Genomic DNA, 14728 nt, shown 5'->3' with positions numbered 1-14728 from the left:
TCTATAAATATAGCACCGACTAACTGACACTGATACTATGACCCATTGCTTGCCGTTTGCTGACTGCCTCAAGAGTCTGAGTTATAATCCTTCGGCTCAGCTGGGTTTCGAATCAATCGTCCGAGATCCTTTCCCGCTCAAAGCAGACAAGGCGTAGCTTTCTAATATCCACCGTTGGGCTTGAGATGCGAAAATCTATAGGTTCAGACGTCCAATCCACGGCACTCAGCCAGAAACTCAAGTTCCCTTCATGTTTATCATTGTGTATGTCGTGATCGGCGGTTATCTTGTCCAGGTTCCATGGTCGATCAAGATTGAAGTTGCATTGGAAGATTGAACCTCTCTTGCGCTCAGGAGCTCTCCCGTCTGATGTGACAGTGGTAAATGGGTAGTCAGGATGGATTTGGTTTGTGAAAAGACCTAAAGAAACGCAATCGCTGTAAAAGCTATGCCAAACAATAGTCCGTTTGAGAAGCGTGGTGAAAAGGTCGGTAGCGAGATTGAGGTCAGGATCTCCGTCGAATACAACGGACCAAGATCCCGCAGGCATCCCTGCCTTTACAACCTCTAATCCATGAACAACCCAGTTGGTGAAGTAGGAGTCCTGATCTGGTCCATCGATATGGTCTATGGAGTAGAATTCTCCGGCTTCTGGCTCGCTTCGTTCAAAGTACATGTTGATTAGCCTGTAGGCTGTTGGTCTCTCGGAACTCATCACGAGATTGTTCCAGACATCAACGCGTTGTTCAAGATGCAACTTAGGGTTCTCCTTGCAAAAGGGAATCATCCCCATCGCGTGGGACTCGGGAAACCCAACTGAGATCCTGTCTTCGTTTAGTACCAGCTTGTGTAAATATCCGCGTTGAGCTGATGATAAACGCTTGAGAAATCTGATAGCGACAGCTGTTGCCGAGAACCAGTATTTTCGGCGATATCTGTACCTCGGCCCCTTATACCTCGCATCTAAGAATCCCGAGTCATTGTCTTGGACTCGGTGCCAGTTACCTAAGCTTTCCAAGAAGCGGTGTCGTTGTAGACGCTCTGCGGCTTCTCTGAGGCAGAAAAGCGAGGGAATGTCCCAATGATCGAACGTCAGGTTGAAAAGTTCCTCTGGTGAGAATGAGTCTGACCACCCTGGCAAAACCTCATTGATAGCTTCCGCGATATCGGCTGCGTTCTTCAAATTGACTTGGCGGAGGATGCAAACAATGGCGCGTTGGAATCCAACAGTACTATCATACCAACTCAAATTTGCTCCAGTGAGAGTTGCTTCGTTGTCGAAGGCCGCAACAGCCCGGAAATCTTCTGGGGGAAACCTAGGGTCTCCATCGGATCGGAGGTAGACGCTGATCAGCTCCTTGATACAGCCCAAGTATTGTGGAGCTATCTCATCGACTTGGTCAAACATTTCAGGAGTGACACAACGTCTCATTCGTAGTAGAAGGGCAGATAGTAACACGGTATGGAACCGAATGAGGTTACTGTGTATTGCCGCTTGATGCTGAAGGTCTTTGCGATAAAGGGTCGAGAAGGTGATGGAATTGAGCTTGAACGGGATTGACTTTGTTTCTTCAGCAACAGATCGGCAAGCATAGCGTAGGGACATGCTGATAGGCTGGCCATCAGCCTGAACCAGTTTGTCGGAGTCGCCATCGTAGACATAACCGCCATCGACTTTGAAGTATTCATGGTAGATTTGCTGGCGTAGCTCCAATGGAAGACCTAGGAAGGTAACCTTGGGCCTTTGAACGAGTGATGAAGGATGCGATAGCATTTCTAAGGCGAGGAATAAAATTTGTGACGACACAGGCTGTGCAGGGTAAAGGTCTGTTGAATGAGGGAAGTGGAGATACGAGGGGCAGTAATCTTTTATAGGCTACAGCTAGACTCACTACTGATGACTCACACAGCCACAAAGCGTAATGAGACTCAAACTTCAAGCCCCTCCACGTTGAGTCAGAACTTTGTTGCACCAAACAGCAATACAGACTGAGCATATTACGTCACAAGGTGGGACAACGAGAGTAAAATCATGGAAGTATCATTATAAACTGCGTTAAGGTTCGGGTTTTAGAAGAGGCTTCAGCCCCCAGGCCACAAAGGTAAAGGACACCAATAAACACATACAGGCAATATACTCATCACCCTCACAATCGCCTAAGGTCTTGCTTTTGGCTGAAAAGCTAGATGGTCTGATGACTGACTCCAAAGGTGTATAAATAAGTGGCTGGGATCAAGTTAGCGAACTGTAGACAGATTGCAACAAGGTTTGGATTGACCTGCCTGCTGCTCGTCTGCAAGGATGATCAGGTCAGAGCACATGAAACACACACAAGGTAAGCTGCCCGTTGGAAGCAAGTCTGTCAACTCAAGATAACACTCTCGAGATGACTTCCACTGCGACTTACATGGTTAGTATTGTGACGAAATGACAAGGAGCGGTGGAAAAGGACTTACCCGTACCCGTACGACAAGTGATCGGTGAGCGGCCTCAACCGCCCCCTCACTTCTCAACATACTAGTAATTAATCAGCTTACATGCCTCATGCTATCATTAGGTTTAGCACTTACTCCTACGCCATGCGACATCGCGAACCTGCCTCAAGAGCTATGGCTAAAGATCAGCGGCGAAGACAGCTACAAGAGACTCTCTAAGGATATCCTAGAAGGCAACATTGAAGATATCGTCCTCGCGACTAATGATAAAAGACTATTAGCAGGAATACATTACATATGGAATAAAACTTACGCCTCGTCTACTTCGCCTACGACGCCTACAAGAACAGCTGCGAGAGTCAAGGTCACCAGAAGAGGATTCCCCGGCGCGACCTGAAGGTGCTGCTGAACAACGAGACGGCGGCGATCGATAAAGCGAACCAACTATTGCCGTAGTTAGGTAATCTGGTGCAACCTGCAGAAGGAGGTCAAACTTACAACCGGGCCTGGGCGCATCACGTGGTGGACTTGTGGGAGAACGTATACTCCCTTTATCCCCCTCACTGGAAGAAGTGTCAGAGCGATTATCTCGAATGATAGATACATGGAAAAGCCGTGGTAACGTACATGATGAGTCAAGCGGCGAGCGATGACTGTGCTGGTCGAAGAGTTGTGAGCTGGGCCGTTCCTTCTAGTTAGACCCTCGTAGAGGTAATGGAATGAAAGTTTAGACATACAGGAAAAGTTAGATGGGCTGGTGGCGTTGGGCGGAAAAGCTTGTCTGTCTGATGGCGTCAGTCGACCTATCTTGGGACTTCAATAGCAGAAGTAGAGATAGATAGGAGGAAGGCTTACTGGAGATTCGGTCGTAATCAGGACTAGGTTTTCAGTTAAATAAAGCTGCTACTTGAAAACGTCAGTATCTAAATTCGCCAAAGGCAATGCGAAAGAACGAGAGGGGCGTAGGCGGTGAAGGGGACCGGCGATAGCTGAAATGGCGGGAAGAGCCACAGCGCGGATGGGAGGGCCAGCAGCCATGAAGTTCAAGAACCAGTGGGAAAGACTGGCAAGAGTGAGGATGAGAGGAGTAACAAGCTCCAAGTATCCGAACGAAGGAGAGGGACCGAGAGGAAAAGGCCAAGTGAGGGGCGGCTAGAAAGAAGAAGATAGAAGAAACTGAACGGAGGGAAAATAGATAAACGAGAACCGAAATACTTACCACTGAATGAGTCACAAAGGTTTTGAACACAAAGGTTCTGTTGAAAGCAGAGAGAGCGCCGTAACTGGCGCGAAGTAGGCGAGTTACGGCGTCGCCAAGGTAGGATACACTTGGCGTAGCGATGATGAGGAGTACCTCTTGTGGAGGAGATGCGTCAATGTTGGGAAGACGGGATACCCGGTAGGTGATGGCTGCATCCTTGAAGTAGGAGAGACTGCACGAGGCTGTGCTATGGGGTTCGTGCAGGTGTGAGGAGGAAGGGGGAGGGGGAGAGTAGAGGAGGAAGAGAGGCGGGTTATTGTGGCTGTCTGGTCCCGACGCCTGCCGGTGCACAATAAAATGAAATGGGGACTGCCCTTCGAGGAGACGTAGATGTCCCTTGGGCGCTATCGAATAGTGTGATACCATTGCCATAGGAGACCATTGCCTGTTTGGACATGGTCGACTGTAGCGAGTTGGAAGTGGATATCCGCTCCTCACGGGGCGAGATGCAACTGGGGTCGAAAGGGAACTTGGAAGACTTCTTTCTCACATTGTCGAACTGCTCGATGTCAAAGTACGCGATGGCCCACTGGGCCGCGACTCCTCCGTCGACAGTGAGAAGTGTAGAGAAGTTGGTGTGTTGAAGCTCCCGGAATAAACGCTTTCTCTGGGAGTCAAGGCGTGTACATTCGACGAAGAGGTGGAACGGGGTTTCTCGGGATTTGGCGCAAGGACAGAATGGAGCATCGCCGAGCTTGATCCTGAAAAGATGGTACTTGAGTCCAATGAACTCGGTCCTGCATTGGAACAGCATGGTACTCTGTGCCCGCGTCAAACCTTTGTAGTAACCAAGGCTTTGTTTACCCCAGCGCTCATTCAAAGCAACTGGGAGTCTCAGACGCGAAGGGTGCTTTCCAGCTGCGAGTCGGGTGGCTTCGCGATCTTTAACGTAGTCCTGCCACAACTGCTGACAGTCCTGGGCTGCCAGCCACTTGATATGTGACCCCACGATCTTGCCACGCCCCTTGCGGTCTGCAAAGCGATCTGCCATGGCCTGCACATGCAAAGGATCATCCGAGTCCTGAGCCAGCAGCGCCTGATACTCGACAGCACCTTTCAGCATTTCCCCTGCCTCTTCCTCCAGGGGTATGATTGGGTTCCGGATCCTAGCTTTTGAGGTACCATCCCCGCAAGACAGGGACCTCTATCGCGAATCATGGGAAGTAAAGCTCATTGCTCGTTGTAAAGTCGCCTGTGAGTGCAGGATAGTCCACATGTTCTCGATGAACAACTCCTTCTCAACTAAGGTACCAGCAACGGAACCAAAAGCGCCCGAGACGAAGCGAAGGCATTCAGACTGCAAGGACTGAAGGCGGACAATCAACTTGTTGTTGAGGCCAAAGTGCAGAGGTGTGCTCACGCCCTGACGCTGCTTGATGAACCAAGCTCCACAAGCGTAGGTGATGACAGGACGAATCAGCGTCAAGTAATATTGACGGATTGCATACATGTCAGGGCCCCATGTGCTCCCCGAGATCCGTTTCATGTAACCCAGTCTCTGTCTACACTTCCTGATGATCTCAGTTACATGAAGGTCAAAGGTCATCTGAGAGTCCACTATGACACCCAAGATTGTCATCTTCTCCTGGACCTTCTCGACGAAACCTTTGATCACGGGCCTCACTTGGTTGTGAGTCGGCTGTCCAACGGTTGGTAGTCTCATGTGCATGACGTGGTACTTGTGAGAACCAAAGCTGATGAAAAGCTCCTTGGCGATTGGCAACATCTGCTCATGGAGTATTTCAAGTCCTCTGCAGTTGATAGCATAGCTGCGAGACACGGCGATGTAGTAGACGTCATCTACAAAAGAAAATTGGTATAGGCGGACGGTCTCCCTCCTGCCGTCGACGTAGATGAGTCGGGGAGGGAATGTTTGTTCCACGAGAGGACAAACAAAGAAGTAGAAGAGGATGGTAGAAAGGGGTGAGCCTTGAGGGATTCCTGTGTTCAGCCCAAACGGCTTGGAGACGATGCCGGGCAAACGAAGAGTGGCATCTCGTAGTGAAAGCACAAGTCGGATGATGCCAACGAACCATCTGGGGAAGCCTTTGTCGTACAAGGTTTGCAAAAGCTTCTGGCGATAGACGTTATCGTAGGCACTGCTCATATCCAGACCGAGAATCGTAACAACGTCATCGCTGTTGGAGCACCAAGTGGTATAGATGATACGAAAGAGATACTGCAGAGCCTCGGTTGTTGTCTTGTTACCAAACTGGGTTGCTGGAAGGAGATGTGGATGTTCCTTCAATACATCAAGCATCATGTCGGCGAGGATCCTTTCGTAAAGCTTGCCGACGGTCGAGAGTAACGAAATGGGCCTGTAAGACTCGGGCTTGTGCGGCTCCCTGCCAGTCTTCAGTAGCATGACGATGATACTGTCCTTGAAGTTGGCGGGATGAAGTGATAGGTTGAGGCAGGCATTGAATCCAAGCACAAGGTAAGGCAGCAAGGGTTCCATGCCGAGCTTTATTGCTTCGTTGGGTACCTTGTCTGGTCCTGGGGCTTTGTTGTTCTTAAGACCCTTGATGATCTTCCGGAGCTTCTCAGCATCGATGCTCCGGGGCATGTCAATGTCCTCTCGCTGGGGGTCGTGCCTTGGGCCGGCCTCGTCCAGGATTCTTTTGGACTCGGGATTGTTGTTGTTGCAGAACTTGACCTTCTTAATCATCTCAACCTTGTCGTCATCTGATTCCGCAAATTGCGTTTCATTGACGTCTTCACTGTCGCCCTTATACTCGAGTGTTGGCGTTTGAGCGAACTGAAGTGGTTGAGATCTACCCCTGGCCAACCTGAACACGTTGAATAACTCTTTCGGGGAGGGACGTCGAGTCTCGTCACGGCTGGACTCGCCCCACATCTCAGTATTCAACCTGACGAGATCGCGTTCCACAAAAGACATCCTCCGCAATGTCTTGGGCGTCTGATCCTTCTTCTTGAGAGCGTCCAACTCTGCAAGTCGCTTTCTCAGCTTCGTTGCCAGTTCCTTGGCTCGCAGAGCTTGAGACCTGAGACCGCAGGACCTCCTGGGCACGTTCTCCGTCATGGTGACATGTAGAGCGTCTATGATCTTGGCAAAAAAGGAAACGAGCTGATCTTCGTTGTCAAGCGGGCTGTCGAGAGGTGGAAGACGAGGCTTGAGATGATGTTGGAACTTCGAAGGAGTGATCTTGTGCCAGCAAGGTATAGTCTTGGCCTCCGTCTTGACTGTGCGCTTGACCGATGTTTCAATGACGCGATGGTCACTCTCGAATCCTGGCACTTGGAGCACTTCACAGTACCCAACCGAATTGCTAATCGATTCCTTCGCGAAGGTCAAATCGATAGTCGAGCTCCGCTTCGATGTGTCCTTGGAGTTGGAGTAGGTTATCGCGCCTTTCTTCGTCTTCTGTATGTAGTTGTGTGCCTTAACACCTTCGGCAAACTTCTTGCCCGACGTGCTCCTTTGACTGCCATTCCAGTCCTCGTGATGGTAGTTGAAGTCCCCAAGAAGAATGCTATGGTCTGAACATGAGTCCAAGTAGGAGAGCAAGGGGTCGACCTTGAGTTTGTTGAGGTGGTTGTAAACGTTGTGAATGGCCAGAGGTTTAGTAACCGTAGCAGCGTCAAGGGTAGCAATCTCAAGGGTAGCAAGTAGTTCCCTGTTGGCACCTTTGCAGGTCTTGACTCTCCAGGAAGTAGTCGGGATAGAGTTGTGAACATAGAAGCCGACGCTGTGCATCTTGGGGACGGCCTTGAACTGGAAGCTCTTGTCGGAGAGGCTATTGACTCCAGTATGAATACTTTTCTGGACAGAAGAGAATGCTTTCTTGGCGGAGATGAGTTCTGAAGGAGCATCTGAGCATGCCCCCAAAACCTCAGTCACCATCGTCTGCACACTCGAGAGCGTCTTAGAGACACACAGCAGAGTAGACTTTGCTATGGTCGCGGTATCTTCGTTCGCAAAGGCAATCTCGCGAAGGTTGGAGAGGGTTTCTTGTGCCCAGGCAAGGCGGGGATTTGCCTGCTGAGCGGTGATGGATGTAGGGGGCAGCCACGGTTGACTGGCGTTGATAGCGACTTGGGCACGATCAAGGGCTCCGAGGCATTTATCAACGATTTTAGCCCACCTTTTATGTTGGGCATCGGGTTCATAGTCCTCTTCAGTGAACTGACCGTCAGAGAGGTACCAGACATGATATCCAGGGATACCATGAAAGGCCTGTTTGTAGCAGAGGTCCTGTACGGCAATGACTTGGGGGAGTGGGCGGGGAGACTCTCCGTAGAGTCGACGGTTGATCTCGGTGCAGAGGGCTTCCACTCGCTTGTAGCTTCTCTTGATATTGGCTTGCCATATCAGGAGATTGTCTGGCGTGGTATTGTCAGGGTGATCGTGGCAGGCGCCTTGATCGAGTAAGTTGACACACCGTTCGTCATTCAGTAACTCGCGGTAGTCTTGGTGTAGACTGTCTTGCTCATCGTCGTCGTCCAAGGACATCTCGACATCCGCCGGCGGAGGAAAGATGGATAGGGTAGAAGCGTTCATATTGATTGACCTGGTGCCATCTGAAGTGTGAGTAACGAGAGCTTCAGCCGGGGGCATGGGTGGACATACCTATACGGTGCACAATAGCATGGAGGAGGATGAAGGGATGGATCTCGAGGGCTGCTTGTACAAGGGGAACGACGGGTCAGTATACCTAGGTAGAGGCGATGATGGGACGAAGAAGTAACGATAGCGATAATGAAAATAGAAGCGAGGAAGCATGCTAGGAATCACCCCGTCAAGGCAAGAGGACAGGACAAGTAGAAAGGGCAAGAGAAGATGCAAAGAGATCTTAGATACCGAGAAGTGGCAGCACAATACGACAGAGCAATTTGCAGACGTGGGAGCAAGGCAGGAGAAGAGGAGGAGAGGTAGAGCGTAGGTGCTTGCTGCCCTCTGCAAGAAGCGACAGCTAGAAGAGAAAAGAGGCAGCAAGTGAGGTGATGATAATCCCAAGACGGAGAAGGCAAGCTCTTGGACAAGAAAGAAAAGCGAAAGCGCTTGAGAATAATCTCGACAGCAAAATAGAAATGTAGCAAACGAGAAGAGCAAGTTCATTGTGTTGAGCAAAGGAAGAACAAAGGGAATGAGGCGGGCAAGAGGGAGTAAGGGTCATGGAGGCCATTCGCAATCACTCTCCAGATCCGCCACTAATCCAAGATCGGTGAAATTCATTTTGAGAAAATAGAGACGGCAGATTTTTGGAAAATAAAATGGCAATACTCCAACAGTGAAAACCAATTAAAAAAAAAGACAGCCAAATGAAAGTGAAATGAAAATGAAGAAAGGCAAAGATGGAGGGAAATCGCCAGGTCTGAGAGTGATTGAGTTCTGGACACGGGCGCTAGGGGCGCTACAGGGGGCTGATCTCACCGGTGGGGCGCGCTGTAACTAGAATATGTAGGGTTGAAACGTCGTCGCCATAGATGACAAAAGCAATTAGCCTAATATTCTCATTGTATTAAAACTGAAGTGTATTTTCTAACCTTATAACTAACTTATAAACTTAATACTGCTACTACCTTCTAATTACCTTAAACCTTCTTTTTAGTAATACTAATATATATATTATTATAAAACTTTCTTTAAGTTAAGCTTTTTTTATATATTAGTATTTTTTAATAAATCTAATTATTATATACTATACTTATAGGAAGTCCTTTTTAATAAATTACTATTTATATATTAAATATAAATATAATTTAAGTATAGTTTTCTTAAAGTAATTCTTTAATTACTTTAATTTTTATTTTTTATTTTTTAAGTTATTTAAAGAAAATAATATTACTTTTTTTTATTAAATAATTAAAATAACCTTTATAAAGAATTTACTATAAGCTATTATATAAATAATAGTCTTATAATTAAAAAAAATAAGCTAAATAAAGAATTTATTACTTAACTAATTAAAGTTTTATATAAAAATATATTTTATAATAGCCTTATAATTAAATCTATTATAATTATAGTTATATTTTAAGGCTTTTTTATATATTAATATAGCTTAAAGTATAATTATAGTTTTATTAATATAATTATTAATATCTAGTATTTAATATAATTAATATTAATAAAAGCCTAGTTTTATTAAAGCTATTATTTTAAAGATCTAGAATATATATAATATTAAGCTAACTTTTTTTAATTAAAAGATTAAAGCTTTTTATATACTTTTAAAGCTAATTAAAAAGTTATTATTTAAGTTTTTATTATATTAGCTTTATATTATAGCTATTAGTTAATTATTATAGTATTAATATCTAAGTTATAGGCTAGAAGTGTTATTTGCAGTTAAGGCTTATAGCTATAAGCTTATTCTAGCAGAGAGAACCTAGTTAGCCTAATATTCCCCAAGACTCAGCTAAACTTACCCAAGTCTTTTTGTCTGGGTAGGAGACGGAGTCTAGTTCCTTGGCCCTTTTGCTCACTGGCCAAAGTACCCCTCTTCCATCGACCATACGGATGAACTAGAATGTGAATCCAACCCCCGCCGAGGCACTAGTTGGCAAACATGTCTCAGCATGGATATAGAAAAAGTAAAAATGAGGTCATCTAGACTTCCGCCATTTCTCTTTTCCAGACAACACAGTGGGAGTATTACTATGATGACGATGATGGCTACCCTACCCTGGAGAAAGTTGATATGCTTTTTATTTGGTGTATCTGGCTAATGCTACTGGTAAGGCCATTCTGTTGAAGCCGAAAGAAATAAGACAACAAGACAACAAGACAACAAGACAGGACACGAACACACAGCAGGCACCTGAAGGCAAGCATGAAAACCGCTCAGCTTGTACCTCTATGGTACCAATATCGGAGTATACAGCGTTTCCTCAACACAGAGTTTACATTAACAAGTACCATGAACTGTCTGCCTGTACATCGATACTTGCGTCTACTCTTACAAAAGACTCCCTTTATTCGTAGCTGAATGATTGCACCCACTGTGTGCCTCGGGAGGGACGGTCCCTCACTCTGGTCCGAAGCTAATAATATTGGTGTAGGGTCTTGACCTCTGATTGGGGTGATTTTGGGTTGCGGCTGAGGTTGCGAGATACAGCGCAGCCGATGTAGGAGGGCCAAACATGATATGTGATTACAGAGTATCAAGGATGCAAGATGATCCTCGCTGTCTCGGGTTCAAAGCCACAGACGCGCAACTCCAAGCTGATCAATTTCATTCCCAGCCCGTAGTTGCTGCGACTTTGACGAGCGCGAAAAGCACGCTCAGGATCACTCAGCAGGGCCAGAAATGTCGGGGTTTTTCATCATGCCCACCTGCAAATGTCTTCACTCTCCTACTCTCATCTTCTACGAGCCTCTTCAAGCAGAGTGATTAGGGGAGTGATCTGGATTTTCTCAAAACCTCATCCGCCCAGAATGTTCTCACGCAGTCTCTCTCACTTGGCACATCGTCAACCTCAATCTTACATCCCACAATCTTAAACTTGACTATCTCTTTCAATCTATCCATCGCTCTATCTTCAGCCATCATCATGACTCCCCGTCGTATTTCATCTTCAAACAGGTTGGCGAATGCTCGTTCTGTTAGCACTGACCAGCCCTCAACCCTCGAGGATGGTCAGATGTCTATGGACTCATTCGTGACATCCGTTTCTGGGCCCCGGCCGCCTCGATCAGAGACACTTCGCTCTGGCGGTTCATTCTCTCAGCATAAGCGCACCATTGGTGGGATGGTAGCCCGTGGCACTGAGGCCATCGACAAGCCTCCTTCTCGAAGGTCAACAGACAGAAGGAGGCGCGAGGACAGAAAGAAGAGTTCCAAGGTTTCTGTCACCCTCCGATGTGATCCTAAGTGGCTCGGGTCACAGACCACTCGCGGCCTGCAGGCCAAGTACATGAACAGAGGAGAAGATATCTTCAAGCTCATCGTCGCCGTCCATTTGGATGATCGCAGAGCCAGCATCATGACCCTTGTCGTTAACTCTCACTCTGACGCACAGCAGATCAGGGACCACTCTGAACTGATCCGCGATGCCTTTGATCATCAGGTTGAGATTATTCCTGAGAAGTTTCACATCTTGTCTACCGACATCACCAAGAGGAGGCTTGCAGATCGCCTTGCTGGGCCTGGAGCCAATCTCAACTACGAATCACTTTTCGAAGACCTTCCTGGCCGTCTCCAGGATTGGTGTGCCGAGACAGGCTTGCCTCTCGTGAAGGTTTGTTGGAGGGACGGACGGCTATCCTTCATCCTCGAGGACCTTGAAATGGCTCTTTATGCAATCTCCGAGACGTCCTTTTCCGTCTCTGGAATTTCCACAGATTTTATGTAAGTTCGGCCTGCACTGGATTACGTTGAACGACGGACCTGACCATTTTTCACAGCTCATTCGAACCCAAGTCATCGGTCAAGCAGTGCTACAACTGCCAGAACCTCAAACACATGTCCCGCGATTGTCCCAACCCTACTCGCTGTGGCTATTGCTTGGGCCCTCACAGGCTCAGACAGTGCCCACGAGTCGGGCCGAGTCGCTGTGGCGTGTGCCAAGAGGTAGGACATGCTAGCTATGAGCGGACCGCCTGCGGAAATTTTACTATGAAGAGTGCCCGCTACAGCGCCGGTCTTTGGCGAGGTAAAGCAGACTGGGAAACACGAAACACCAACAAGGTACCTTCTATGGATATGTCCGACGGATATGACAATGTCACGAAACAGGACATCATTTCCATGGTAGAGCAGCGCGACGATCAATTCATCAGCCACATGATGAATTTGTTGAAGGCTTCCCAATCTCGACTTGCGCAAGAGTCCAATCTTAGTCCATGTGTCAGCGCTGAATCTCCCCTTGATGAAGGCACTCATGGAGTAACCCAACTTACTGCCAACATTCCCACCACCGCTGCTACTGCTGCTACTACTATCACTACTCCTGCTACTACTACTGCTGCCTCTACTGCTACTATCGCAACCGCTACTACTATAGCTAGTACTGCTATTACTCCAGCTACTACTACACCCTATACTCCTCCCAATTCTGCTACCTGTAGTCCTTCCAGTTCTACCGGTGCTGATACTGTCTCCACTTTGCCTTCGTCACCTATTGAGTCTCAGAACTGTTCCACTAAGTGTGGTTCGTCTGAGGCAACTGGGTCTCCTTACTATGCGACTGGCTCTAATAGGATTTACATTAGTGAGAGCCAGGCCAACAAGCGGCGGTCTGCTGGGGATCACGGCGACCTCTCGCCTCATGAGCAGGCCAAAAAGGTACGTTTGGATTTGCAGGGAAGTTGTGCTGAGCCCGTGGTCTCTGAGCCCGAGGCCACTACTGGCTTTGACTCCGCCCCCGCGAGGAGGATCCTGCGACCCAGGCTCGCTCCAAAGGTGTCCGCGAAGTCTGCGGTCATCTGTGATCGCAAGAGCTCGCAGGATCGTCCCGCGCTGGATCAGCCAACAGAAGAGCGGGAGAGTGACGCTCTTGCTTCATGTAATGAGCAGCCCGATGGGGAGAAGGAAAAGAAGAAGAAGAAGGGCGGGTATCGATTGAGCTTGCTTGCCTATCAGGAAATGTACAAAGCATCATCTTCCCGTATCTAAGCTAGATTGGTGTTTACTTGGCGGGAATTTGTGGGATCAGGACTGGGGGTCTCTTTACATGTAACAACTATTCTCTTTACTATCTGATGATTTATTTTGGCTTGAAATGTATTCTTTTGCTCCTAAAATGATAGACTCAGGCTAAGAGTCAACCTCATCGTGTTTGCTGAGATGAGAGGTGTAGATAGCATCACCACCTTCACCTGGAGTTGGAAGCTACTGAGATAGTGACTTTGACCTAGTTCGATTACTCTCTTCGCGTCAATCATGCGGACATGTTCAAAGATTCGGGAAGACAAGACCAGCGGCGTAGATGAGGTACCGGAATCTTACGAATCATCGCGTCTCTCGTAGAGCCAAGGTGCGCCATGTCGTTGTCCATGCATACTTTGCGGTTTCGAGACGCGTCGCCCCTGTGATCAGAAATGCCGTGTCATCGCCGATGTTATTGTTTGAAAGGAAGACGCGTCTTTCCGGCGTAGCTGAGATATCAGTCAGTGAGTGGCTGCCACCCCTCCCCTCTTTCCATTCTGGATAGGGCAAACTGACCTAGATCACTTTCCTTCGGCCAATGATAAAAAAGGCCTTGCTCGAATTTCTTTCCCCTGCTCACTGATCTTGATCACTTGAAATCAGTAAGTCTAGTCTGGCTACTAGGCTCGGGCATATAAGGTGTCTGCCATTCCTCACTTTCTTCTTCACATCCATCACTCTCATCAACCTCAGTCTCAACTGCCTTTACTCACAAAGGCTCTCAACACCACCACTTCACCAAACTGGCTTCTTTGAGCAATCGTTTCTTTTGATCCTCTTTCAGCCTTGTGATCTTCTTTTTGAATTTCTATAATCGCTAGAAGTACTTTCCTCCATCACCCTTCCAATCTCCATCTGAAACTGTTCTTTGCAATGGCTCGGGCAACACGCTCTAGTGATGACCGCAAACCCACTTTGGCCCAGATCAGACGCGCCCAAGGACGCCGTAATCACTTGGTGGTGGCGAAACCGCCGAGGTGGCAAGCTATTCACAGAGGAAGACATAGAGGTGTTTTTTCTACTTGGAAGGAGGCCCGAAGGTGGGTTGAGGGATATCGCAATGCCAAATGTAAGTGCCCAAGTTAGGCTCCTGGAGCGTACCGCCCAGGTAGAATACCAGGTTAACATCGCGCAGACCGAGCATTCGATAACAAGGAGGAAGCATTCCGCTATGTAAGAGAAGGATCTATGTCTCTTGGCTACCCTCTTCCACCTCTCGAGCCATCCCCTCCACCGGAGCCGTCACATTCTCCCGAGCCATTCATTTCTCCTGAGCCATTCACTTCTCCTGAACCGTCTCCTCCTCCTAAGAGATCCGCTTCTTCTAGGTCGAGCTCTCGTGGATGGCCTTCAGCCCGCAGATCCCCTGTTGCCATACGAACTCCCACGCCTAGGTCTAGGTCATACACTTCCTCCA

The 14728-nt window shown here is 48.0% G+C and overlaps 3 protein-coding genes across 3 annotated transcripts; 1 reads left to right on the top strand and 2 right to left on the bottom strand.

Moving 5' to 3' along the window:
* Positions 1-112: 112 nt before the first annotated feature.
* On the bottom strand, positions 113-1774 carry J7337_007415 (uncharacterized protein; the record flags this gene model as incomplete). Its single annotated transcript, XM_044825067.1, has 1 exon — positions 113-1774. The coding sequence occupies one exon, from the start codon at positions 1772-1774 to the stop codon at positions 113-115; it is 1662 nt and encodes a 553-aa protein (XP_044680724.1).
* An 888-nt stretch (positions 1775-2662) lies between these two features.
* On the bottom strand, positions 2663-2952 carry J7337_007414 (uncharacterized protein; the record flags this gene model as incomplete). Its single annotated transcript, XM_044825066.1, has 3 exons — positions 2663-2696; positions 2750-2880; positions 2935-2952. The coding sequence occupies 3 exons, from the start codon at positions 2950-2952 to the stop codon at positions 2663-2665; spliced, it is 183 nt and encodes a 60-aa protein (XP_044680723.1).
* An 8263-nt stretch (positions 2953-11215) lies between these two features.
* J7337_007413 (uncharacterized protein) lies at positions 11216-13278 on the top strand (the record flags this gene model as incomplete). Its single annotated transcript, XM_044825065.1, has 2 exons — positions 11216-12012; positions 12069-13278. 2 exons carry the CDS (start codon positions 11216-11218, stop codon positions 13276-13278), a joined length of 2007 nt encoding a protein of 668 aa, XP_044680722.1.
* Between the last annotated feature and the right edge of the window lie 1450 nt (positions 13279-14728).

Source organism: Fusarium musae, chromosome 5 (genome assembly GCF_019915245.1).
Source record: "Fusarium musae strain F31 chromosome 5, whole genome shotgun sequence".
NCBI classification, from domain to species: Eukaryota; Fungi; Ascomycota; class Sordariomycetes; order Hypocreales; family Nectriaceae; genus Fusarium; species Fusarium musae.
This window is presented reverse-complemented; position numbering and strand designations above follow the sequence as displayed.